The sequence below is a fragment of the Mustela nivalis genome (genome assembly GCF_964662115.1).
Source record: "Mustela nivalis genome assembly, chromosome: 12".
Lineage (NCBI taxonomy): Eukaryota > Metazoa > Chordata > Mammalia > Carnivora > Mustelidae > Mustela > Mustela nivalis.
Window position 1 is genome coordinate 13,163,632 of NC_139031.1, and position 26,177 is coordinate 13,189,808.

A 26,177-nucleotide genomic window follows, 5' to 3' on the forward strand; every position below is an offset into this window, starting at 1 on the left:
AAATTCTAGTTCGTTAACATAGATTTAGCATAGACTTTTTAAAATCCACAGTCAGTTACCTATAATTGTGGCATTACACAAAGTAAAATTTATACTCTTCAGCTTGGAAATGCATTCAAAAGGGAGTGTTTTTTATTGTACTCATAATTGCTATTTCTTATCATATAGAATGTACCTTTTAGAAAGTACATGGTATCACTGGTTATCACAACTGTTCTCTTTTTTAAAACTTCTAAAAACCCAGTGAAAAAACGGAGGAATTGGCACAGGCACGACTACACAGAAATTGATGATGGCACCAAACCAGTGCAAGCTGGGACTAGAACTTTTGTGAAGGAGTTACGTTCTCGAGTCTTCCCAAGGTATGGAAACTTGTTCTTGCTAAAGAAAACTTGAGACTGTTATCTCACGCAGTGGCATTATCTAAAGCAATGTTTTCGGACTTCAGGTTGCAGCCCATTCTCAGTGTTTTACCTTTTATTTTTTTATTAATGAAATAGAAAATATTGGCGCATTTATATAAGTAATGAGTAAATAAGCAAGGTTTCATGGAACTATATCGTGTTACCTGTGTGTACCGGGGCACCTTGTACAAATACATGAACTGCTGATCTCTGTCCAGAAAATTTGAAATACACTGATTTAAGGCAGTTGTTCCCGGTACCGGATTCTTCATGATGGGAAGTTGCTGCTTGTCCTCCCCTGTTCTGATTGTCAAACTCTGTGTTTTTCTTGTGTTGTTTTCTTATCTCTCTACCCTGGGTCTGGCAGGGGTACCCATAACCATTGCTCAGCCTCTCTGGTGGCAGCAGGACTGGGCTTTTTGATTTTTAAAAGATAATGGAAAGTGTTTGACTTATCTGTGGCTCAGGGAGCATCAAAAGTATTGCACAGCATTTAATCATGCTAATTTAAATCATTTCCCGCTTGCTGCCTGACATCTATTTAAAGTGATAATGCTTAATAGCCTTTTACACGAGATCATATCCAGGCTTGTTAAGGAGGGAAAGCACAATTTAAATTTAAATCTCAACATCACGTGCAGCCTATTACAGAATTATTTCAGGTCCTGTAACTGTAAAACCCGTGCTATTTCTTCACAGTCTTTAACATTCTTGTCTCTCCCTCTCCCTCGTTTAATCCTTAAACAGAAATGTGTAATTGATACGCACCCAGTGTTGGCTCCCTCAGGTCTGCTGAGCTCTCCACAGTGGTTTCCACATGCCTTTTGTGATAGTGAAGGCGTTCGTCTCAAATACTCTCTCTTACCAGTTTCAGAGTGGTTGGGCGAATGTTTGTTTTCCTTGATTGGTTTGGAGCTAGGGCCAGAGTTTTCAGCCTGGGTCTAGAATAGGCTTCGGAGAGGCTTGTGAGTTTCTTGAAGCTATGTAAATAGTTTAGTGTCAATATATGAATGTGCATTTTTCAGGAAGCAGAGCCAAAGCTTTTACTCTTTTCAAATAGGCTTGTGACCCAAAAGAACAGTGTTAAAAATCCTGACCTAGTGATGCCTGTGGCTTCTATGCCAAAGTGGTAACAAGTAAGAGCAGTTACAGAGATGGTCACAAATGTCTAAATGATTATTACCATTAATTAAAGGTTTTTGGTTTTAACTCCATAAACCTTCACATCATTCAAAAACCATATGTAGAGATAGTAATTAATTAAATTACACATACTTGATGTGATTAACACAGAAGTATATAAAATATAGTGCATGGGTTATCTTACCTCCCTCTCCCCCATTTTAAAACTTAGTGTGGGCCTTTTGAGACATTTTCCTACATAAATAATTACATGTAAAATATTTATGTCTATGTATGTGTGTATATATACATGCATCTAGTTTTTAAAAAATAAAATGGGGTTTATTATGCATATGAAATACCTATTTCATCGGTATTTTTCCCCCATTTACAAAGCTTTACCCCTCTCCTTGACTGCGGTGTAGTACGCAGTCAGGTATACTCACCGTAATCCACTTAATCATCCCTCCCTGATGTATGTTTAGGTTGTCTCCAGTTTTTTTCCCTTGAAAATAACGGTGTGCATGTATTTTTAAGCACTTGTACTTACAGGTTTTTGATCGACAGGGGAAGTAAAACACCAAACACTGAAGATCAGAAAGTACAAGTGACTGGAAATTATCCCTCAGATTGGAGTTGAAGGAATTGTTTGATTCTCAGAGGTTGGGGAAAGAGGAAATGTTAGATGCTTGTGGGGGACTAAAAGGCAGCACAGAACACAGTGAGTCAGATGAAGGAGATCTAAGTCTTTCAAATATAAGACTATCCAGAACAAGTCTGTCTCATTTTAGGGAGCTTCCGACTGCCCTTTTCTTACTGAGAGGGTGGACAGATTAGAGCCCAGTAATTCAGAGAACCCGTACTTCTTGTCTTCTCCTTGATTCCTAGGCTGCAGGTGACGTGAATACAGTTAAGGTAAATGGAAAGGACTGTTGTAGCCTGTAAAGCAGCTCTTGTACTTATTTGAATGTATTAACAGCTGCATTCTGGGGGCAATTGGAAGATTAAGTCTAGGACATCCTCATTTAAAGAGATCTTTGATTTATGGTTAGAGAACATTGGAAAGGGACAAACCACTCTTAAATGTGATGGTCATGACGTGTTACTCATGAGAGCGGGCAGCTGGGGTTCAGCATGCTTTTTAGTGGCTTGGGTGACCACTTACTGTAACTTATGACATACTGGTTATAACAGATAGATCAGGAGTTCCTTTTCGACCTTTATCTTGGTGGACGGGAACCATGGGAGGGAACCATGGAGCTAGTCATTCTCCATGGTGTGGGACAACAGTGAATTGTTCTATGTTCATGAGGCTTTGAAATGTCTAACAAATACTTGTGTAGAATTTTACAGCTGGATAGAATCTTATCTGTTTTACTTATCTTGACACCAGCTTTTTTCCTAAGGTGCCCCCTTACCTTTCGCTCTCCTGATTTCCTACACAGCTTGTTTTTAGTGGCTTCTGATCTAGTTACTTCTCTTAAATTCAGTTACTCATTACAAGAAGTTGTAATCATCCTATTATTATATTATCTCTCCTTGTGTAGTTTACTGAAACATTTACGTATCGAATATGTATTTTGCTATAAACTAATTTTAGGTATTCATATTTTTCAATGATACATATTGAGGTAATTATCTATGACTTTTACTTTAGAATAGTAAAAAGGACTTGATAAAACATTTGTTCTAAAAAGGAGAATTGGGTTTGATTGGTTGAGAACTGCTGATATAGACAGTGATGCAGTATATGAGTTAACTCATTCCCAGACTATTTTTTTTTTAAATGAATTTACCAATAAAGATGACTGTTTACCCTTATGTTTTCCTTAGTGCCGATGAAATCATTGTAAAGATGCATGGCAGCCAGCTGACACAAAGATACCTGGAGAAACACGGATTTGAAGTTCCTATTATGGTCCCCAAATTAGATGACCTAGGACTCAGGCTCCCTCCACCTACTTTTTCTGTCATGGATGTGGAACGCTATGTAGGTACGCACTTGGTTCCTTGAAGTACTTGGGGGAAATGTGATAAAAGTAGTAGTAGTAGTGTTCTGAGTACATTAGAAGTTGAGTGAAGAGATGGTAATTTAGTGGGAAAAGTGAAATTCAGTATCACCTAGGTCGAAAACTTTTCTTCTGAGCAAACCTCTAGTTGTTAGAGAAAGAGACAGTTGCTCTATTCTTATGTACTCAGCCTCATTCTGCCGCTCTTTCTGCTACCTGCTTAGGAGAAACAGTTGTGAGGTGTAACTACAGCTAACAGTAGGAAGACACTGCGAAATTGGACTGGTTCTAGGACTCTGTAGCATGCAGAGCAGAATCCCTGGATCCTGTGTCATTGACCTGGTCCAGGGCCTAGAGAAGGGCTGGGGAAAGAGGAGACCACATTCAAGCCCGTTTCTATATTCGTGACTTGATGGTATTGCCACTGCCTGGTGTCTGGACTCGGTGTGTGATTTTGAGGCCCAGAGAGGCATAAGAAACAAGGGGGAAACCGTTTCTCCATTGCATTCTTCTCAACATTGTCAGTCATTTTGTTTATTCTCATCTCGGTATCTGTAGATAAAACTGACTGTATATAGATTTCATTCCTTACCAGTTGTGGATAGAGATGTTTTTGAGGATTAGATCTCAAATCGACCTTGACTCTGAACAGTACATTTACTGTGATGCATTATCTCCCGAGTAGAAAATGCTGGAGAACTTGTCCCTTTATTGAGCCACTGAGTGACAGTTTTCATTGATAAATGCTTCACTGAGGAAACACAGTTTAATGTCATGACTTCGCATTCACTAATTCTGAATTATTTGATAGACTAGGAGATGAGGCTGAGGTTTAACCTGGCCTGTTTGCATAAATACCACTGTAAAATAAATGGCTAGTGTAATGTAAGTATAGGAAAAATATTCAAACGCCTAGATAGTTTACTTTTTAGCATTGTAAAATGCTTTGGTTAACAGAACTGTTTTGCCTCTTAGGTACAAAATAAAGTTTACTAGGCAGCATGTTAATATAAAGTTACACTAAAGTGAGAAAATGGCATTTATTTTATTTCTCTTTCAGATTGATTAAGTATTGTCATATTTTGAATTCACCGTCTGTCCTGTAGGACATTACAAAACTGGGTTTGCTTTCTAGGGTGACTGTACAGTGATGGGCGAGAGACACCTCATGGTTTTATAGGAAAAATCTAAATTAATCCCAATTGAGAACTCATTTCACATGCATTAATATGAACTGATTTTTGCTTCCTACCCACTGATTTTTTTCTTGAAGCAGAATGTTGGAAGAGAAGACACTACCTGGCAAGCAGAAATTGTCATAGTTACATTGTTCACTAATTCCACAGCGACTGACTGGTTTTTCTAAATGATAGAATCTTAGGTGTTAGAGGAGTGGAAGGACGAAGACAGTCCCCTCGTCTTATGCCTGGGGACATTGAAAATGCAGAGCACGTGGCCCAGTTCCCACATACCAGTATAATGCATTTTTGTCCGTGTGAGCTGCACACTGAAATCAGTAGTATATAGAAAACTTTGTAAGCATTTAAGTTTTCACCCTCATTGTTAAATTAGTAACTCTGTCTTTATTGCTTTATTCTTTCCCTCAAAAGCAGCCCCCTTTTTCAGAAGTACCAGTTGGACTTAAAAAGTAAGGATACTGGCAGAATCTTTGTCTAGGCTATGTAGTTTTATGGTTGGCTTTAAGTAAATATAGTCTTTAAAATATTTTTGTTTAGGGCATCTATTGCTGTAACTCTTAAGCCCAATAACAAGACTATAATTTTTCTCTGCAGGTGGTGACAAAGTGATAGACGTCATCGATGTGGCGAGGCAGGCAGACAGCAAAATGACCCTTCACAATTATGTTAAATACTTCATGAATCCTAACAGACCAAAAGTGTTAAATGTGATCAGCCTTGAATTTTCAGATACAAAGTGAGTAGTTCTGGACATTTTGGTTTAGTCTTCTCAGTGTTAGCTAAATGTAGTTAATGATACATTTATTTCAGTATGAAATCTTATTATGACTTCTGAAGCAGTCCAGTCATAGCAATGTACATTTTGCTTTGACACATACAGAGAATATTTAGAAATAATGAATTTTAATCTTTTACGTATTGTTAACCTAGAGTTCCATTTAATTTCTTGGTTTGGGTTGAGATGGGAAATGAAACTTTAAGAACTTTCAGTTTGCATGATGTGGGGATGTGTGTATATGTGTGTTTGTTTTTTTAAAGGATGTCTGAATTGGTGGAGGTCCCTGATATAGCCAGAAAACTTTCCTGGGTGGAAAATTACTGGCCAGATGATTCAGTTTTTCCCAAGCCGTTTGTTCAGAAGTACTGCTTAATGGGAGTTCAAGACAGCTACACGGATTTCCACATTGACTTTGGTGGAACTTCAGTCTGGTACCATGTCCTCTGGGTAAGACTGGGGCATTTCTTTCTCCTCTTACTGACAGAAACATTTAGTCCTGTTTTTCCAGGAATGCATTCATTCGCTGTAAATGACATTTATTACGAGGGAAGTTTTTGTACTTTTTAAGTAGGCTCCAGCATTTTACCTTTAAGCATTATGGTTTTTCTTTTTTTAAAATCTCAAGTAATGGAGAGGCCACCATGCTTTTATTTTATATTTACATTCCTTTTTTTTGTCCCTGTCTCAAAAATTGGTCACTTGCAGCCTTTTGTCTCTGTTTCCTTTTCACCCTAGTCAACTATCAGTTAATCCCTGAATCAAATACCTGATTACAGCATAATTACAGTAATACTTGCTTCTGATTTTAAGGGTAGGCCAGGACAGCTAGTTGAATGAGTCAGAAATGCCCATGAAAAAAAACACCTAATTTTTCTTGGCAGCTTATATTCACCTTGCTTTATCTAGAATTGGACTATACAGTAGCCACTGGCCATATGTAGCTAAATTTAAATAATTATAATTAAATATAATTTAAAATTCAGTTCCTTCTTTACACTAGTGACATTTCAAGTGCTCGGTAGCCACATGTGGCTTACGACTAATGTATAGTGCAGATAGAAGACATTTCCATCATCACACAAAGATGTGTTGGACAGTGCTGATCTAGAACCAGTTCTGTGTACAGTGCCCATGCTTCAGCAGCGCTCTGGACTGCACTCGACGCTGTGTCCTTGAGCTCCTGAACCTCTTCTCTTCTCCGTGAGAAGGCAGGGGCTAGTTGATCAAAGGAAGTTTATTTACCGGTCTTTGAAAAAAATAGTCCTAGATCTTAGGGGCAAGGGCAAAGTTGCAGAGATGACTCTGTGACCTGGGCCTATTAACATGCGTTTACTTCCATACCTTTAAAATGAGATCAGTAAGGTGTTTATGATTGTTTACTCTCCTCTCTTGTAACTGTTTCTCCAACCCTGCTTTATTGACCCCTGGTCGTGTTTTGGAGGGGGAGCTTTAGCTTTTGTGAAGATGCTTATTAAGGGCAGTAATTATTGATCAGATTTGTGAAAGATGTCCTCTTGAGCCTAAAAAAAAATCCGATAATTATCTAATTTGATTTAGATCATTATATTGGGAAATCGCATCCATGTGGGCCATCCTAAGAGTGGCTTTTTTTTTTTCAAAAATAGTGTGATTACTTCCTTCTAGGGTGAGAAGATTTTCTATTTGATAAAGCCAACAGATGAAAACTTGGCACTCTATGAGTCTTGGAGTTCATCTGTGACCCAGAGTGAGGTGTTCTTTGGAGATAAGGTGGATAAATGCTACAAATGTGTGGTAAAGCAGGGACATACTTTATTTGTTCCTACAGGTAAGGCTTTCATCCCATTCCCTCCCCCCATAGTTGATGCTCAGTTGCACAGAGTCGGCATTTTATTGGAAGCTCTGGCTTTAACATGGTAGAAAATAGCTTTGCGTGGTCGGAGAGATAATTCTGACCTTGGACGTGTCACTGCTTTGTCCCTTAAAGGGCCTTTCTTGCAATTAGAACCTGTTTTGGAATTGTGTTTTCTGTCATTTGCCTTCATTTTAATTTTTATTCAGATAAAATTCATACACCGGGACACCTGGGTGGCTCAGTCAGTTAAGCCGCTGCCTTCGGCTCCGGTCATGATCCCACAGTCCTGGGATCTAGTCCCGCATCAGGCTCCTTGCTCGGGGGGAGCCTGCTTCTCTCTCTGCCTCTGCCTGTCACTTTACCTGCTTGTGCTCTCTCTCTCTCTCTCTGATACATATAAATAAATACATAAATATAAATAAATAATCTTTTTAAAAATTCCTGTACCATAATATTTATCCTTTCCAAGTGTACATGTCAGTGGTTTTTGGTAGATTACCAAAGTTGTGCACCCATACCATTTCCAGAAGATTTCATCACCTCAAAAACAAACCCATACCAGTTAATAGGCGTTCTTCTCCCCTGAGTCCCTGGCAACCACTTCATGTACTTTCTGTCTCTGTGGATTTGCCTATTCTGGATATTTCGTGTATAACATATGGAATACGTGGCCTTTTGTATCTAGCTTCTTTTAGCTGGCTTAATGTGCACTGGGCTCCTCCATGTTGTATCACATGTCAGTGCTTCATTATTTTTTATGGCCAAATGATACACCACTATTATGGATAGACCTCATTTTGTTTATCCATTCATCAGTTGATAGACATTGGCTATTATGAATAGTGATGCTTTGAACATTTTTGTAGAAGTTTTTGTGGTTTTATATATATACACCTAGTAATGAAATGGTGGGGCCATAGCATTTATGATGTTTAGCTTTTTGAGGACCTGCTAAACTCTTCCATATGGTTTCACCACTTTACATTCCCACCAGCAATGTACACATGTTCCAGTTTCCCCGCATCTTTACCAACACTGTAATTATCTTTTTCACTTTGACTGTTCTAGTAGATGTGAAGTGAAGGTATCCTACTGTGGTTTTGATTTGCGTTTCCTTAATGAATAATGATGCTGAACTTTTTTTCTTGTGCTTCTTGGCTGTTTGTGTATCTGTCTTTGGAGAAATGTCTATTCAAATTCTTCGTCTGTTTTTAAGTTGGGTTATTTGTCTTTTTATTGTTGAGTTGTAAGCGTTCTTGATATATTCTGTATACCGGATACACGATCTAGATATATCCAGATCTATGACCTACAAGTAACTCTCCTATTCTGGGGCTTATCTTTGCACTTTGTTTATATGTTCTTTTTAATGTCCTTTGCACAAAATTTTAAAATTTTGTTGACATGTTTTCAGTTTTAACTGTTCAGCTCTACATTGCTATCAGAGGCTGAGCCTGCTCTAAGAATCTGGGCTGCTGCCCTGGGACACTGGAGGCAGTGGGTATATTTTGAGGGACCCTGGGAAGGAACTGAACACCAGCCTTAGCTATCGCCTCAAGTATAGGTTATCAGGCATGTCACTTTGAGATTGACTGAATGCAGGGTGTGGACTCATCCAGCCACTGGTTTTGAGAATTAATGTTTTTCTGATTTGGGTGACCTTAATGGCTACAGAGTTCACGGGGATTTGTTGCCACAGGTCTTGCTCTCTTGCCTGCCTCTGGTGTATGTAATAATAAATTTGTATTGAATAAATGAATGAATGAATGTCTAGAACCACCAGAATTTATAAATCTAGATAAGTATCAATATTTTTATTGTGCATGGGCTCAGCTCCTCTCTTAAATCCTTTTCCCAGGGCTCCCTTTTGTAACAAATCTTTTGTTAATGCCCCCTTCAAAATCTTGGATTCAAATTCATTCATGATACAAACTCCTATACCAGTTGTTTCTCCCCAAATTGATGTAGTGATCTAACTAGAACAGAAAGAAGAAACTGAAAAGCAATTCATAATAAAATACTATTTTAAAATGTGCCTGCTCATACAGGTGTATGATTGGCAACTCAAGTTCTAGAGCATTCATGTAGATTATTGGTTCTCAAATGTCATTGAGCATTAGAATCACCTGGAGGACTTACTAAAACATGGATTGCTGGGCCTTATCCCCAGCGGTTCTGATTCAGTAGATCTGAGAGGCTTTGGGGGTGGTGCTGGGAATTGCATTTCTAAAGGTTCCCAGTTGCTGGCTGATGCTGCCGGGCTGGAGACCCCATCCAGAAAACCACTGCCATAGGGACTGTTGTTTTTTTCAGAAAATTGGGCCAAAACTTTGCAAAAAATACTTTGCTTACATATATGATGGACTTAGAGCTTCTTGACTTAGACCATTAATGACAGATTTTGTGCCTGTGTGAATGCCCAGCAGAGAGCCCTGAGTAGTGCACGACTTTCTTACTATGTGGAGTGGCCTGTGTGTTGCATCCCTGGCTCTCGCTCAGGCAATGACACTAATGCCTCTTCATCATGGACAATCAAAGCAAGTCCTTCAGACTTTCCAAAACATCCTATACAGGCAGCGCTGTACAGGATCTGATCTACAGGATTTGTAGCTGACAAAAATTTTTCATTTGTGATTTCAGGGTGAAGCTGAAGGCTTTGTGCCTTTAAGCATACAAATGGCACCCCTTGAAAGTCGGTCTTTAAAGGAATTTTTTTCATGTGTGCCACAGCACAATGAGGGATCAAAAAGTGAAAAATAGAAAGAATATGGGGTCTGTTTTAATAATGAATTTTTACATGCAAACATATGTGTATATTTATACATTTGCACGAAAGCTTTATGTTCAGCCTGTGGATTTTTTTTTTTTCCCCAAAAGTTAGGCATCACCTCTTAGAAACAATTCTTACTTTGAAGACATGTTTATGGGAAAATAAGACATCCTTTTAATTGCCACCGTTTGTATCTTAGGACCCATAACCCTTCATGTGAACTGTGGGTGATCTGCCTTTTTCTTCTTAGCGCCAGGTCTCCCCTCGGTCCCGCTCTTGCTCCTTGCTTAGTCCCTCAGGGCACTGCTTGCCTCAGGACAGCGCTAATGAAGAGGGGAAGGGCTTGGCCAGTCCCGTGTCCCTGTAATGGCAATGTGCTCACCTCATTCTTACCACATTTGACTCCTCTCAGAGGAACATCTTCAACGAGAAGTTGGATTACGTTTGTAAGCTAAAAAAACTAAAACAGCAACAACCACAAAACCCATCACCTATCCTGTACCATGATTTTGTCTGATTGGATCGATGCATTTGTTTCCTCAAAGTCAGCAGAGTCTGGCATGTGTTCGGTTCTTCATAAATACTTGAATGAATGTGTCTACAGATAATAATCAGCATCAGCTTCTCGAGCTCTGGCGGAGTAGGAAGGAAACTGATGTTGATATTTTGAGTTTCTCATTTCACAGGTAGTTATCACATTTGTTTGGTTTAAATATTGAAAACTCACTGATGCGCATTTTAACTGTTCCAGGGTGGATTCATGCTGTGCTCACATCTCAGGACTGTATGGCTTTTGGGGGGAACTTTCTGCACAACCTTAACATTGGCATGCAGCTCAGGTTTGTGTCATCAGTATTTAACGGATCTTTTGTCTTTTCTTAAATAAGATATTATTTCTAAAGTTCTAGAAAAACTAATTCAGCAATGTATTTTAATTGCATTCTCATGGAGGGAGGTAGGCCCTGAGGAATTATGAAGGACCTTTAAACCAAATGTATTATAAAATTTTGTCAGGACGACTCCTTGATGCATTTCAACCCTAAAAACAGAAAGAGTCATTTATTCAGTTTGATACGAAATGTAACCCTGAATTTCAAAATTTTACAAAATGTGGGCTCTGTCGTTTGCCTGTTTTTATAGTTAGGGGAATGAACCAAATCCAGCCGGACTCAGGTGTGACATGGTGCAGGGGGAAAGTCATCCTAAGTCAGGACTGCTGTCAGAACACCTGCTTTAGTTTGCTGTGGGTAAAGGATTAACAGCTGTTTCCCCTTCTGTCTGAGACTGACCTTTGGGTAACTCTATTCCTCTGGTGGTCTGAAGAGAGTAGAATGTTACCAAGCTACATGGCTTAAGGTAAAATGATTTCTGATTAATTAACTGCATCAGGACCGGGAGAACTAGAGATGCCCAGGCAGGAGCCATGTCTTTGGGCTTTCCTGAATGTGGTGACTCTTGTAACCTGGCGTGCCCAGGGGGAATGCTGGGAGCTCTGTGTCTGTGGAGATACTGTGAGAAATAGTGCCATGAAGCTCGGAGTGGGGGCACCTCCAGCACCCATCAGATGTGAATCTTGTTTCTCTACCTGGAGTGTCCCTGGGGGAAAGATGACTACTGGCTATGGGGACTGCTGCCAGGACTCCCACAGAAGCAGAACGCTGGCAGGCTGTGGATCCTGTCTTCTCACCGTGACCAACACCGGGGTAGTAGAGCCTAAAGAAAACTCTGAGTGGGTGTTGTGGTGCTAACATAGGGAGCTGTTTTCTACACATGCTGTTTTATTTGTTACGGTGGAACCCTTATAACGTTCCTTTTGCTAAAACTACGATGCAAATCCCAGGGTTCTGATCTTTGGGAAGACCCCAGTATAAATCTTCAGTATACTGTCTGATTTGTTAAGGTCCGAGCTGGATAAGATCACAGTTCATTCTTGTTCAAGTGTGGTGGTGTTAGGTGATACACACTACTTGACTGGCCTTACGTATTGTGGCCTGCTTGTTTTATTTTCCTTAAGTTGGTTGCCTCCATTTAACTTGGAAATGTTAATATTAATAAGTTTCTTCAAATTTTCTTTAGGTGTTACGAGATGGAAAAAAGGCTAAAAACACCAGATCTTTTCAAATTCCCTTTCTTTGAAGCCATATGTTGGTTTGTAGCCAAAAATTTGCTGGAAACCTTGAAAGGTAATTCATAATCTGTACATTATGATGCATGATGTTTGTAAATTCATGAAAAGCCACTGATAGAAAGAGGGGCCTTTTTTTTTATTATGGTGTAGCTATTGCCCCTGTTTTGTTTTTTAAAATGCATGATTTCCCCCGCCAAGAAACTTTCTAGCACATTAGTGTCTAGCCCATAGCCTTAAAAATCAGTTCTATGAAGAGCTGCATCAGAGCAGCACAGGAAGTGCTGGAAAATGTTCATTTCCCCTTGGACTCTAGTACCCTGCACACAGTGTCAGGCATGTAAACGTGCTTCCCTCACAAAAGTACAGTTCAAGCTATGGGACTGTTACTATCATGTGTGTTCCTAAACATTTGTTTTTACAAATCGAGGGGATTTTTCATGTCCTGAGAGAACCAGGGAGTGCCTGAGCCATTACTGTTAGGACTGTGATGCTGGCTGGTCCAAGGCACCTGTTAGCGCAAACCAGCTGAAGGTCAGACTTTGAGTCTGTTGAAGAAGATGGTTCCTTTTTTTTAATTTTTAATTTTTGAAAGAATTTATTTATTTGAGAAGGAGAGAGAGCACAAGGAGGTAGGAGGGGTAGAAGGAGAGGGAGAAGCAAGCTCTCCAATGAGCAGGGAGCCCAGTGTGGGACTCAGTCCCAGGACCCTGAGATCATGACCTGAGCCAAGGGTAGACGCTTAACTGACTGAGCCACTCAGGTGCCCAGGACATTCTTTTATTTAAACCTAGCTACCTTTTTTCCTGCAGAATTTCAGATTTTGGTGTTTTATCTTTAGTTTAATAATCTTTGAGCAGTCAAGCTGGAGGCTGATTGTCACATCTACTTCTGACCATTCTTTCCCTTGTGCCTGTGAGAATAGAGTTCATGGTGTTTTTGTGTTGTCTGACTTTTCTTGTCAGTTTGCAGATAGTGCTATTATTATAATGAATTTTCAGAAGAACAGATAGAAACAGATTATAGTAAAGACTGTTCTAAACATAGCCCCCCCCCCATTTAAAAGTTACACAGGAAGAAAAGGTAAAATGAGAAGAATCAGTAACTTACTTCCCAGGATAACATGCACAGAATTAATGATAAAAGTCATTTATGATTTTTTCCTCAAACAGCAAAAACAGAAAACAACCTCACTCTCCTTGGGAAAAGCCGTAGGGCCCCATCCCACACCTTGGAGCAGTACAGATAGAGATCAGTGTCTTAAGTGGTGCAGAGAGAGAGAGAGAGATGGCAGAGGAAGGAGCCTATGGCTGAAGGGGATTGGCTGCTTCCTGCACAAGACCAGTCTTTCTCCAGAAATGCGCTCTTACCCTGAGCCCCTGACTCACTCAGTGTTTTCGGGTATTGGCAAGGCTGAGGCACCTGTCCTCAGTGAGGGTGTCTTGGTGTCTTGGTTGCAGGAATCTCCAGGGGACCACACATAGTGTTGCCGTGTGTAGTTTCCAGTGGGGTACTGGGCAGTAAAGTTTTCAGTCTCCTCTCCAAGTAGAAGCCTAGAAAAATAGGAACACTTACAAATACTTCCAAAAACATGTATAAATGTCCTTGTGTTTTGGAAATAAAACCCAGTTACCGAACCCTCCAGATAGGAGATTGGCAGTTAGTACTCATTTCAGGGCTGGGGCTCCTGGGTGGGCTCAGACTCAGCAGGGAGCCTGCTTCTCTGTCTCCTACTCCCCTGCTAGTGTTCCCTCTCTCGTTGTGTCCTCTTTGTCAAATAAATAAAATCTTCAAAGAAAAAAAAAAAAAGGAAGTGCAGAGCCTTTTTCCATCTTTTCTTTCTCACTTACATATACCCACCCCTCAAGTGATGCTTTGTCCTAATGTCCAGGAGGAGTTCATCAGTCACCTCTTTAGGACAAATTAAGAATTTATCTGAAAGGTAAAATCTGGCTGTTCCTCTTGCAGCCACAAACAGCAAAGTGCTTAATCTTAGAACAATGATTTAGCCTTTGTTCTAGGCTATTGAGAGTTCAGAAATATTTTTTTTTAAAGATTTTTTCTTTATCTGATAGAGATCACAAGTAGGCAGAGAGGCAGGCAGAGAGAGAGGAGGAAGCAGGCTCCCTGCAGAGCAGAGAGCCTGATGTGGGGCTCGATCCCAGTACCCTGGGATCATGACATGAGCCGAAGGCAGAGGCTTAACCCACTGAGCCACCCAGGTGCCCCCAGAAATACATATTTTTTTAAATTTATTTATTTGACAGAGAGAAACACAGAGAGAGAGAGGGAACAGGAGCAGGGGGAGTGGGAAAGGGAGAAGCAAGCCTCCTACCAAGCATGGAGCCTGATGCAGGGCTCGATCCCAGGACCCCGGGATCATGACCCGAGCCAAAGGCAGATAGATGCTTAACAATTGAGCCACCCAGGCGCCCTGAGAGTTTAGAAATATTGAAGTCTAATTGAAAACATGACCCTATACATCAACAGCTGAAGAAGATTACTGTAAAAGGATATTGGAAGGCCAGTCAGCTGGATCGATACAGGACAGGAGACCCGGCCATACTAGTGAGTCAGTCCAGTCCCGCTGAGTCTGCGGCAAAACCACCGTTGCACCAGCTGCCGTCGTCCCGGGCATTCAGCCTGGAAGCAGCGATGCTGGTCTTACCATGCCGCATTATGTTCTTTCATCCCTGATCTTTTATGTTCCATCGTGGCCCAGTATTTGCGGGCTCTCAGACCGTTATAAGGCTTCCATGATTGGGTAAATGGAAAGAGATAGTATGAAACTTAACTGCATTTAGGGTCAGTAATAATAAAACAGAGAACTAGTTTTGGACATATGTAAGTAAATCAGCCATTGGACAGAAGTGAAACCTTTTGTTTTTGCTTCGGCTTTCCTGCATGTTTGACCACATCTGATACATTTTTGTGTGAGTTTCAGATGATTTTAAAGACCCAGAAAAGGTGTATGTGTGTGTGGTGTGTTTACCTTTACATTTGTGAGCTGTGTCCCACCTTGTAGCTGAGTGTATAGACCGCACACGGCATACACACATACACGGTTCTAACAGTTCACCTGGGTCGCCTGTACCACTGACTCAGCCTTGCCAGTGCCTTAGAAACATCCGTTTTTCCCATTGCACCCTCTTCCTTCCCTTCTGAAGAGAACCCCTGTCCTGAGTTTTGTGGTAATCCTTTTCTTCAGTTTTATCACCTGTGTCACACATGATGCAGTAGTTTAATAGTTTCCATTGATAGAGTTCATGTGAGTAGGTCCATACTGACATAGTTCCACGACTTGTCTCTTGCTCAGACTGTCGGTGAGCTACCTTTTACTTGGAGCCTTCAGTACAACTACATTTAATATCATTTCTTTTCTTTTTCTTTCTTGCTTTTTATTTCACTGTTTTCCCCTCTGGGCACCCGGCAGTTACACAGTTTGACAGTCGGTGGCTCGGCAGCTGAAGCTAACCGTGTTACCTTGGGGGCCCTCTAACTCCTTTCCCCCACCCACTTCCATTCCCACAGAACTGAGAGAAGATGGTTTCCAGCCTCAAACTTATCTAGTACAGGGAGTGAAAGCACTGCATGCTGCTTTAAAGTTATGGATGAAGAAAGAAGTAAGTCGTTTTCTTTGGAGAAATAATTGTTAATTATTTCTGTGGCAAGATTGAAAACAAGCATCCTTATGCTGCTTTGGCAGCACGTGAGTGGTAGCAGTCGAGGGAATGGAAATCATGCTTTTGGTACAGCCTCCATTTTATTGTATGGTATATACAAATGTGCTGGCTTATGTTCATATTAGAATTAGTATTTCTTTAATCTGGAAAAGAAAGTAATTCAAATATATTTAGGATATTGATTGGGAAATGAACATGTAAATATAGGATGATAAATAACTTTAAACTTGCATCTGCTCTTGTTATCCCCCTTTTACTATGGAGAAGCTGAGGTTCAAATAATTCTATGTAACTTGCCCAGAATCTTGTGGAGGACCTCAGACTAAAGCTCAGTCTCTGTGACTGCAAAGCCCATATGCCTTTCCATGCGCTAGACTTTTCATAAAGAGGAAGGAAAAGGGAGGTCAAAGTTCAAGCAGGAGCTTTCATTTTCACTAAATGTGAAGTTAGCATTTGAATCCTACTACCTCCAAGAGCTCATCCCAGGTCCCCATTTGAAATCCGTGTGTTCTTCCCTTCTGCTTATGTAGCACGTTTCTTATGCCAGTGGACTTAAAAGTAGTATCTGTAAAATAATATATTCCTGTCCCCTTCACTAGGTTTATGAGCTCTTGAAGACCAGGGAACTTTACATGCAGCTCTTTAATAAGTGATAGATACGCAAACTGATGAGAATATATTTCCATACTAATTTGTTGAACATCTGCTTGAAATAAAAATCCTGCTCTTAAGAGATACTGGAGACAGTTATTAATAGGTTACCCTCCCAGTAACTTTTTACTCCTTTCACTGTATTATCACTGCTAGTATGTAGCCGTTAGAGCAGGGCACTATGGAAGCAATCAGGAAAATAAATATCAAGTCTTTGAGTGTCAGAGAGGTCATCATGTAGATGAGGAGTCAAGGCATAAGTAGATTACAGAACTATTTAACAAGATAATAACAAAATATATGTTGCAAAACCTGTAAAATTTGTTATCTGCTGAAGGCTTTAGATAAGTTGTTTTCAAACTAGTGTTTGTCAGAGTCTTTTAAAAAATAAACTCCCTGGATCTTCCCTGGGAGACACTGACTAGTTTGGTGGTAGGGTCTGAGCCTCTGTCTTTAACAAACTTTGTAGGTGATTTTGATGCACAGTAAAATTCATCAGTAATAATACTGTTAATTCATGACATTTGAAGTGCTCTTTTAAAAGCACGATATTTGCATTTAACTCTGTTCACCTTGTGGCCTGGTGAGAGGCATGCCGCTCAGCGTAGTGCTCAAGGACGTGGGCTCTGGAGTCAGATGTTTGGATTCAAATCTCAGCTGTGCTGCCAGTAAACTAGCGAACCTCTGTGCTTTCAGCCCTGTGAAATTTACAATTTCATAATTGTAAAATGAGACTAATAGTAGTATCTCTGTCACATTGTTGTTGAAAGGCTTAGTGAGTTAATGCTCAGAAAGTGCTTCACAGTATAGAACAGTATAGAATTTTGACTGGCACTTACTTGCTTGGCATGTAAGTTAGCACTTAACGTTGTTTCTAGTTTGTTTTAACAGATTCTGCTAAAACCAAGGAGAAGATATAAAGCAAAAGTAAAAACTAGCGTATTGAATGCATCTAAAAAATTAAAATATTCTTAGATACAAAGGTTAATATTTAGAAATAGACATAAGAAATAATGACAGTAGTTTGCATTTGGATAGGTATGGTAACTCACCGATTCCTCTGTCCTATGGATGGGATCTTCTTCCTAGTAAAAGAAAAAAAGTTTACAAAAATTTATTAAAAATTAGACCTCCCATAGGAAATAGGATCATTTTTTAGTGCCTGTGTTCCCACTTGTAAATCCTTATGTATTATGAATTAAATGTTGGTCTTAATTAGTTACCTTACTAATTATAATAGTAGTTAAGAGTCCCAATAGGCTTTGAGGGATAGAGTACAGTGTTACATCTCAGTATAATGCAAAATTCACTGGGAGACAGTCCATCTCTAATGCAAGCTGAGAGGATTTTGTAAGTTAATAAGAATCTCTTTAAAGAGTATTGTCCCAACTACATGAACTCTGATACCTGGCTTACTAGTATTTTTTTTTTTTGTCTATAAAATCTAGAGAATTCAAAATTTGTTTAGTAAATAATTTTTATCTATTATAGTGTAAATAACTTTGGTTGTCTTATCTTTGTTAATCCAAATACAGCTTGTATCCGAACATGCTTTTGAGATCCCAGACAATGTCAGACCTGGACATCTTATTAAAGAACTTTCAAAAGTAATTCGAGCAATAGAGGTAAGAGTAGAAACGGTCATCTAAATGCTTGGTTACTGTCTGCTTTGAGAAGCAAATGGATCTACCATTACCTTACAAACATTCAAAAGCCCTTATACTCTTAGATGAAATAGAATGAGCTGCATTTTTGGAAGGAATTTGAGATTTTCAGGCTTCCAAAGTCCTACAGAGAAATTTAGAGGACTGTATCCTAATGAGGTAATAAGAAAGCAGTTACCAGTCACTTCAGTTTCTTCAGCATCCTCCAAGAATAAGAAATAGAGCGTACACAAAATTTCAGATCCCATTCATTTCTGTTGGGCAGAGATGAATATGTGTTAAGTAAATAGAGGAAGAAAGAAATGTAAGGTGGGGTGAGTAGAGCCGGCTGGAACTGGTTTGGAAAGCGGGATTCTGTTAGTGGTGTGCGGCAAGGAGACTGAAGTATTAGAACAACTTGATTATGTACATGCCCCTTGATAAAAGCCCATAAAATCTGAGGTTAGGTATTTTAATTTATTAATTAGGAACTATTCTGGGTATTAAAGGAGATTTCAATTAAAGGAATTCTTCAGGAAGGTGGTTCTGTTAGTATCTAGCTTGAACTGAAAGGAAATTAAGTGCAGGAATGGAGGCTAACTGGTAATTTAACAGCTTATATTAGGGCTGTATTTGGGGAATGGAGAGAGGTATACATCTAAGAAATAATCAACTGCTGCATTTAGTATCCTTGGATAAAATATTTCATCTAATTTTCAGTGTGTTCAGACATGGCAGAAAAATATTTTCTATTCTTTTTTTTTAAAGATTTTATTTATTTATTGTTAGAGGGAGAGAGAGAGCACGAGCATAGGCAGACAGAGTGGTAGGCAGAGGCAGAGGGAGAAGCAGGCTCCCCGCCGAGCAAGGAGCCCAGGATACTGGGATCATGACCTGAGCCGAAGGCAGCTGCTTAACCAACTGAGCCACCCAGGCGTCCCAATATTTTCTATTTTTAAAGAGTGGTAGTAATTGCATATAAATAGATTTTTAAATCAAAAGTCACATATGTAATCTTAAGTATATATATAGATGTATAAATAAATATAAATCTCATGATAACAAAAACTAAGAATAAATAAGAAAGATGTGGGTCTGTATGAAAAAAACTATATAAATCTTTACTAAGGGAAGTAAAATAATAGTTGGATAAATGTCATTTTAAAAATACCTCAATTCTAAATTAACTTTACAAATTTAAATTGCTGAGTTATACCTGCAAGAATAATTGGGCATTATACTGAGCTCGAAGTGGGGCTCGATCCCAGGACCCTGAGACCATGACCTGAGCCGAAGGCAGAGGCTTAACCCACTGAGCCACCCAGGTGCCCCTCCAACAAAGTGTTTATTTATTTTTTTTTAATGGGAGCGTTGAGAAGGCAGCAAAATGGCTGTAGAAAAATATGCAAAGAAACTAAAGAAGAAAGAGAAATGCCAATCCGATAAAAATATGAAAAATGTATGTCTGGCCTATGTGTCAAGCCTGCTTGCCTCTCTTAGTTTGGTTTTCCTTTTACCATTGTGCCACTTTATTTTCTTTTTCTCCCACCTTTTCTCCTCGTGCAGATAAATTTCTTTGCTTCACTTCTCCCAAGACCCCTTCATCACGCTATGTGAAAAAGTATTCAGCCACATTTTGCCAAATAATTTATGATTTTGTATGATCATTTATCTAATGGGCAGAAATAAAATCTTATATTCTTGTCCTGCTGTTTAGGAAGTATAAAGTAGTTTGTGCTTTCTACATGGCATATCCCGAAATTGAGCATTTTCCCTTTAATAAAATAAGAGCATTCTAATTAAACTTGGTAGATTAACCATACCTACTTACTTCTCTCACCTCTTGGTACTAAAATGATAGTAAAAGAATAAAAAAGATATTCCTTAGGACACCTGGGTGGCTCAGTTGGTAAAGCGTCTGCCTTGGGCTCAGATCACGGTCCCGGGGTCCTGGGATGGAGCCCCACATTAGGCTCCCTGCTCAGCAGGGAGTCTGCTTCTCTCTTTCTCTCTGCCTGCCACTCCCCCTGCTTGCGCTTGCTCTCTCTCTCTCTCTCTGTATCAAGTATGTTTTTGTTTTAAAGATTTTATTTCTTTATTTGAGAGAGAGAGAGAGAATGAGAGAGAGGGAGCATGAGAGGGGAGAGGTCAGAGGGATAAGCACACTTCTGCTGAGCAGGGAGCCCGATGCGGGACTTGACCCCCGAGATTCCAGGATCATGACCTGAGCTGAAGGGAGTTGCTTAACCAGCTGAGCCACTCAGGCGCCCCTCTCTCTGTATCAAATAAATAAAATCTTTTAAAAAAAAAGAATAAAAATGATATTCCTGAAGACAGAAAGTAATAGAGATGAACTCCGCACAGTTTTGGAAACTGGAAAGCAAATATACAAGTGATCACTGATTTAGCACGCTAGAGAGAGCCAGAATCTATGTGGGTAGAGGGAGAAGCCCAGAGACAGGTCTCACTTGTACAGGAGAACCTACAAAAAGCCAGGAATTAGGGATGCTAGGACCCTCCGAATATAAGAGTGGAGGTGGGATTGAGAAGAGGTTTGATTATAGGTCTGTTTAAGGAACGAGTTGATCTCCAGATCCCTATCTTAACACGTGCTGAAAACTCTAGAGGTTTAGTTGTTTGAGAGGTTGAACTTGACACTGGACTTCAGGACACTGAACCCTGCTGAGGGACATGGGTACCATGCTGAAAACAAGAGGATTAAGTGGCAGTCTGCATAGTGAGTGATTCTTTTTCCACTTGACTCTCTGAACACTGGCACCCTGGCCTCTGCCTGTAAGGCCAAGAAGATCCAGTGATCGTGACCATTTGAAACCTTCTGATGGAGCAACCCAGGCAGCTTCCTACAGTGAAACCCACCAGTTGACAAAGCCCTACTCACACAGAGCTCCCAGTTAGCTTTTCTCTTTTTACATGCAGTGAAATGCACAGATCATAAAAGTACAGTTTGAGTTTTGATGAAAACTCAGTAGACGCTTATGTAACGAATACTGCCACTGAGACCTATAAATCATTTTTGTCACCCCAGAACGTCTTTTCTCCCCCTTCTAGGCAGTCTGACTACCGCAAGCTGCCGCCGTTCAAACCTCTGTGGTTCTCATTGCAGATTAGTTCACCTGTTTTTGAATTTCAAATAAAGGCAGTCATGCAGCATATCCTAGTTTTGTGTCTGGCTTCTTTCAACATCATGCTTTTGAGATTCGTCTGTGTTGTTGCATCTGCCAGTAGTTCTTTTTTTTTGCTGCTGGTGGTATTCCATTGAATGACTATACCATAATTTGTTTTCCCTTCTCCTGTTGATGGATATTTGGTCATATACAGATGTGGCCGCTATGAACAAAACTGTTACAAATAGGGCGCCTGGGTGGCTCTGTTGTTAAACATCTACCTTCGGCTCAGGTCATGGTCCCAGGGTCCTGGGATTGAGCCCCGTGTCAGGCTCCTTGCTTGGCAGGAAGCCTGCTTCTGCCTCTCCCACTCTCCTTGCTTGTGTTCCTGCTCTCGCTGTTTCTCTCTCTGTCAAATAAATAAATAAAATCATTTAAAAAAAAAACCTGTTATAAACAACCTTGTATTTTTCTTGTAGCAAATACATGTTTTCATTTTGCGGGGATTAAGTACCTGGGAATAGAGTTATCAAGTTGTAAGTGAATTTCCACTTTATAAGAATCTGCCATACAGTTTGCCAAAATGGTTGCACCGCTGTCACCATTAAGGTGTAGGAGTTGTCGTTGTTCTGTATTCTTGCTAGTGTTTAGTGTTTTCTGTCTCTTTAATCTTTGCTTTTCTAGAGTATGAAATGCTATTTCATACGCTGTTAATGTGCATTTTCCTGAAGACGAAAGATGTTGAGCCCCTTTTCTTGTGCCCTGGCTATTTGTATTTTTTCCTATGAGGTACCTGTTTGAAGTTTTTTGCCCATTTAAGAAATTATGTTGTTTTTATTGATTTGTAGGAGTTCATTACGTATCTTTGACACAAGTTCTTTGTCATCCGGCATGTATGCATTCATATATGATGAACATTGTAAATATTTACCCATAGCCTGTGGCTTATCTTTTCATTATCTTAGTGGTATTTTTTCTGAGCAGAAAATTTTAATTTTGAGGAAGTCCAATTTAGAAATTTGTTTTCTTACTTATAGTTAGTATTTTTTAGTGTCCTCTCTAAGAAATCTTTGCCCACCCCAAGGGTTGAAGATACTTTTTTTTTCCTTTCTGGAAGCCTTTACATTTGGGTAAATAGCTAATCTTGAATTTTTGTGTGTAGCATAAGGTAAATTTAAGGCATTATTTTCCTCCCATATGTTTATCTGGTTCTCTTACCCCACCATTTCTTGAAACAGTTAGCTTTTTAATGCTTTATATTTTAAAATGCATAGAGAGCCAAGAAGAGTTTGGAAAAATAAGGGGGGGGGGAGGATTTGAAGGAAATAAATAAGTTCTTTAGCCCAAAACCCAAATATAATTCATATCCTTGAGAGAAAAGAGTATATAAATATTGCCTCCATGAAAAAAGAACAGGTGGCTGTAACAAAGGAACATTCATAGAAGAAAGAAAAGGGGTTCTTGGAAATTAGAAATATAATAGAAACAAAATATAGGGAAGCCTGGGTGGCTCAGTCGGTTAATCGACTGCCTTTGGCTCAAGTCGTGATCCCGGGGTCCAGGGATCGAGCCCCGCATCGGGATCCCTGCTCCGCGGGGAGCCTGCTTCTCCCTCTGCCTCTGCCCCTCTCCTCCCAGCTTGTGTGCTCTCTCTCTGACAGATAAATAAATAAAATCTTAAAAAACAAAAAACCCAAAAAAACTCCTTTCTTTTTCATTTTTTAGTAAAATCATTGGAAGATAAAGTTGGGAAAATCTCTCATAAAGTTAAAAAAAAAAAAGACTAAAATAGGACAGAAAAATTTGAAGGTCATTTTACATAATCACCGTCAAATATTAGGAAGAACAGAGAGAACATGGTTTTTTGTTTTGTTTTTTTTTTTAATTTGACAGACTGAGATCACAAGTAGTCAGGCAGGCAGAGAGAAAGGGGGGCTGGCTCTCTGCCGGGCAGAGAGCCCTATGTGGGGCTCAATCCCAGGACCCTGGGATTATGACCGGAGCCGAAGGCAGGGGCTTTAACCCACTGAGCCACCCAGGTACCCCAGAAAGAGAGAACATAGAAAACAAGGAGAAGATAATCAGGAATAATCAAGGAAAATGTTTTAGAATTCAGTTCCCTACAGAATGCCCAGTACAGTGAGTGAGAATAGACCTATGCCACGCACATAGTGGTTACATTTTAGAATACATGTAACAGAGTATACCCTGGGGTCAAGCCTCATGTAGGGGTTCCTATTCAGTAGGGAGCCTACTTCTCCCTGTGGGCTCGCTCTCTCTTGCTCTCTATCTCTCTCCCAAATAAATGAAATCTTGAAGATATCAAAGAGGCAAGATCGCAAAAAAATTACCTCCCATGGACCCCTTTTCAGGAAGCTCTTAGAAGGCGTGCTGTTCTCAAAGAGAGGACATAGGCCAAAAGAGGAGCTCTGGAATTCTTACAACAAATGTGAAATACGCAGATAGGTAGAGAGCAGTGAAGAAAACAGGCTCTGCCCTCATGGAGCTGAGTAGGAAGAGGCTAGCCGTAAATACTTCAGTGTATCAGGAATTGACACATGCTGCAAAGAAAAATTTAGAAGGGGGATGAGATAGGGTGTGAGAGCCAGAGATGGTGGTGGGGGTTGCAGTTTTAAGTGGTGGAGTGTAGGCGGGACAGGAGAGGTTTTCGATGACCTGTGCAGGCCGGGAGTACAGCCAGTCCGGGTCGGATCAGGAGGATGACTCCATATTTGTTCTTTATCTGAAATTCAAATTTAGCTGTGCATCTGGTACTTTAGCTGGCATTCCTGTCCAGGAGGGATGTCTCAAAAGATACTTTTTTTTTTTTTCCTTCCTGGAAGCCTTTACATTTGGGTAAATAGTTAAACCTTGAATTTTGGTGTGTAGCTTAAGTTGGATGAACCTTTAAGATACTACATTAAGTGAAATAAGCCAGCCACAAAGGTATAACTATTGTGTGATTCCACTTATATGAAGTTCCTAGAAGAGTCAAATTCATAGAGAAAGTAGAAGGTTACCGGGGGCTGGTGGTGAGGAGGAATGGGAATTATTGTGTAATGGGCACAGAGTTTAGGTTTGGGAGGATTAGAAAGTTCTGGAAATGGATCGTGGTGTGTGGTTGCATAGCAGTGTGAAATGTCCTCAATGCCACTGACCTGTACACCTCACAATGTTAAATGGTAAGTTATGTATATAATACCTGATATGTGCCATGAAATTAGGTATGTGTCCATATAATAAAAGAAAACTTGCAAGTAGTTGGCTCTGGAGAATGGGAATCAGGAATGGGGAAGAGTATACCACTGGTTTTCATGATATATTTATAGAGTTAATTTTTAAAACTACACAGATTGGTGACTTTGGTTTTAAAAGCAATTACTGATTTATGCAAATATATATGTGAAAGAGTGTCCATCATAGGAAAGAACTGGAAGCAGCCTATAATAACTACCAGTAAGTATCAGGTCAATAAATTTGGCTCTATCTATACGGTAGAATACTTACTCAGCTTTTAAAAATGCTATTTAAAATCAAAGAAATATGTTCACAGTGTATTATGTGGGGGAGCGAAGGGGATAAAGGTCTCAGCCAAGCTTATGTTGAATCTTACGAGTGTTACGATTTGGTCTTCGTTATTTATATGAATGGTTTTTGTTTTTTAAAGTATTTTTATGGCTGATTATTGAGTCAGGTATATATCTGGCCTTGTCATAAAAACACTCTGAATTTAATTCTTAAAGGAGGAAAATGGCAAACCAGTTAAATCTCAGGGAATTTCTACTGTGTGTCCAGTTTCACGATCCTCAAACGAAGCAACTTCCCCATATCATTCCCGACGAAAGATGAGGAAACTTCGAGATCATAATGTCCGAACTCCTTCTAACCTAGACATCCTAGAGCTCCATACAAGGGAGGTCCTCAGAAGGTTAGAGATGTGTCCATGGGAAGAGGCAAGTATTATGTCACATGGTTGTAGAAAGAGACTTGGTTGTTCCTGAAAGTTTTTAAAGGGATAGTAAAAAAAAATAGTCTGGCATTGTTTGTTTTCTAATCTTTGCTTTGCATTGTGGGGTCCAGCAGTACAGATGTCCAGGAACAGGGAACAGGCTTCAGCTTTCCGAGCATCCATGTAGTAGGCTGAGTAGATGTCATTTTCTTTGCGGACATGTTTTATTGAGAGTTTACCAGATACCCTACGCTCTTCTAGGCTCTGGGGAAATTACCAGAGTGAGCAAAACTTAAGTCTCTACCATTGTGTAGCTTCCATTCCAGCTCCTCTTGGAAGAATGGGAGACGAGACATATACTAAAATAACATAATTTCAGATAATACGTACTTCAGAGGAAGCCAAGACAGTAGAGGGAGGGCGAGTAAAGGGGCTGGGCTGTGGCTGGCTCCCTTAGCTGGGGCCGCCAGGGAGCCTCTTGGGTGGCAGCATTTGAGCTAACAAATACTGGAAGAAGTCAGGTGGATACAGAACTTCAAGGAAACTGAGGGACGAGCAAGTGCGGAAAAACTACCTTCCCCAGCATGCTGTACCCGCATGGGCAGCTACTGGGCTGGGAGACTGTTAGAAGAAACCCATTCAAATTTGGGAAATGCTGGCTTAGTGGACGAAGGGGCAAGGGGCAGGGCCTTTGTAAAACATGGTAATGAGTTTGTGATGAGACACAACAGCCTCATTTCACATCCTGAGGAAAGAACAGGCCTAACTTAAAACGAAGAAGATAGAAGTGTTTCCGAATTAAAATATTTGAAGAAATTCTATAGAAATTCTAACTTAAAAGACTTTACATTTAAATAATTGTATTGATATTGTTTTAAGCTTTTG

At 39.9% G+C, this 26,177-nt stretch overlaps 1 protein-coding gene across 1 annotated transcript in view; it reads left to right on the forward strand.

The window, feature by feature from the left end:
- Window positions 1–26,177, forward strand: part of KDM7A (lysine demethylase 7A) — an 85,605-nt gene that overhangs the window by 44,136 nt on the left and 15,292 nt on the right. Inside the window, exons 3-12 of the mRNA XM_082693886.1 lie at window positions 245–362; window positions 3,360–3,520; window positions 5,329–5,470; window positions 5,773–5,959; window positions 7,157–7,319; window positions 10,868–10,955; window positions 12,193–12,299; window positions 15,773–15,864; window positions 18,111–18,200; window positions 25,087–25,296. Of these exons, the coding sequence (XP_082550012.1) occupies window positions 245–362; window positions 3,360–3,520; window positions 5,329–5,470; window positions 5,773–5,959; window positions 7,157–7,319; window positions 10,868–10,955; window positions 12,193–12,299; window positions 15,773–15,864; window positions 18,111–18,200; window positions 25,087–25,296 (1,358 nt within the window). The remainder of the gene's footprint in view (window positions 1–244; window positions 363–3,359; window positions 3,521–5,328; window positions 5,471–5,772; window positions 5,960–7,156; window positions 7,320–10,867; window positions 10,956–12,192; window positions 12,300–15,772; window positions 15,865–18,110; window positions 18,201–25,086; window positions 25,297–26,177) is intronic.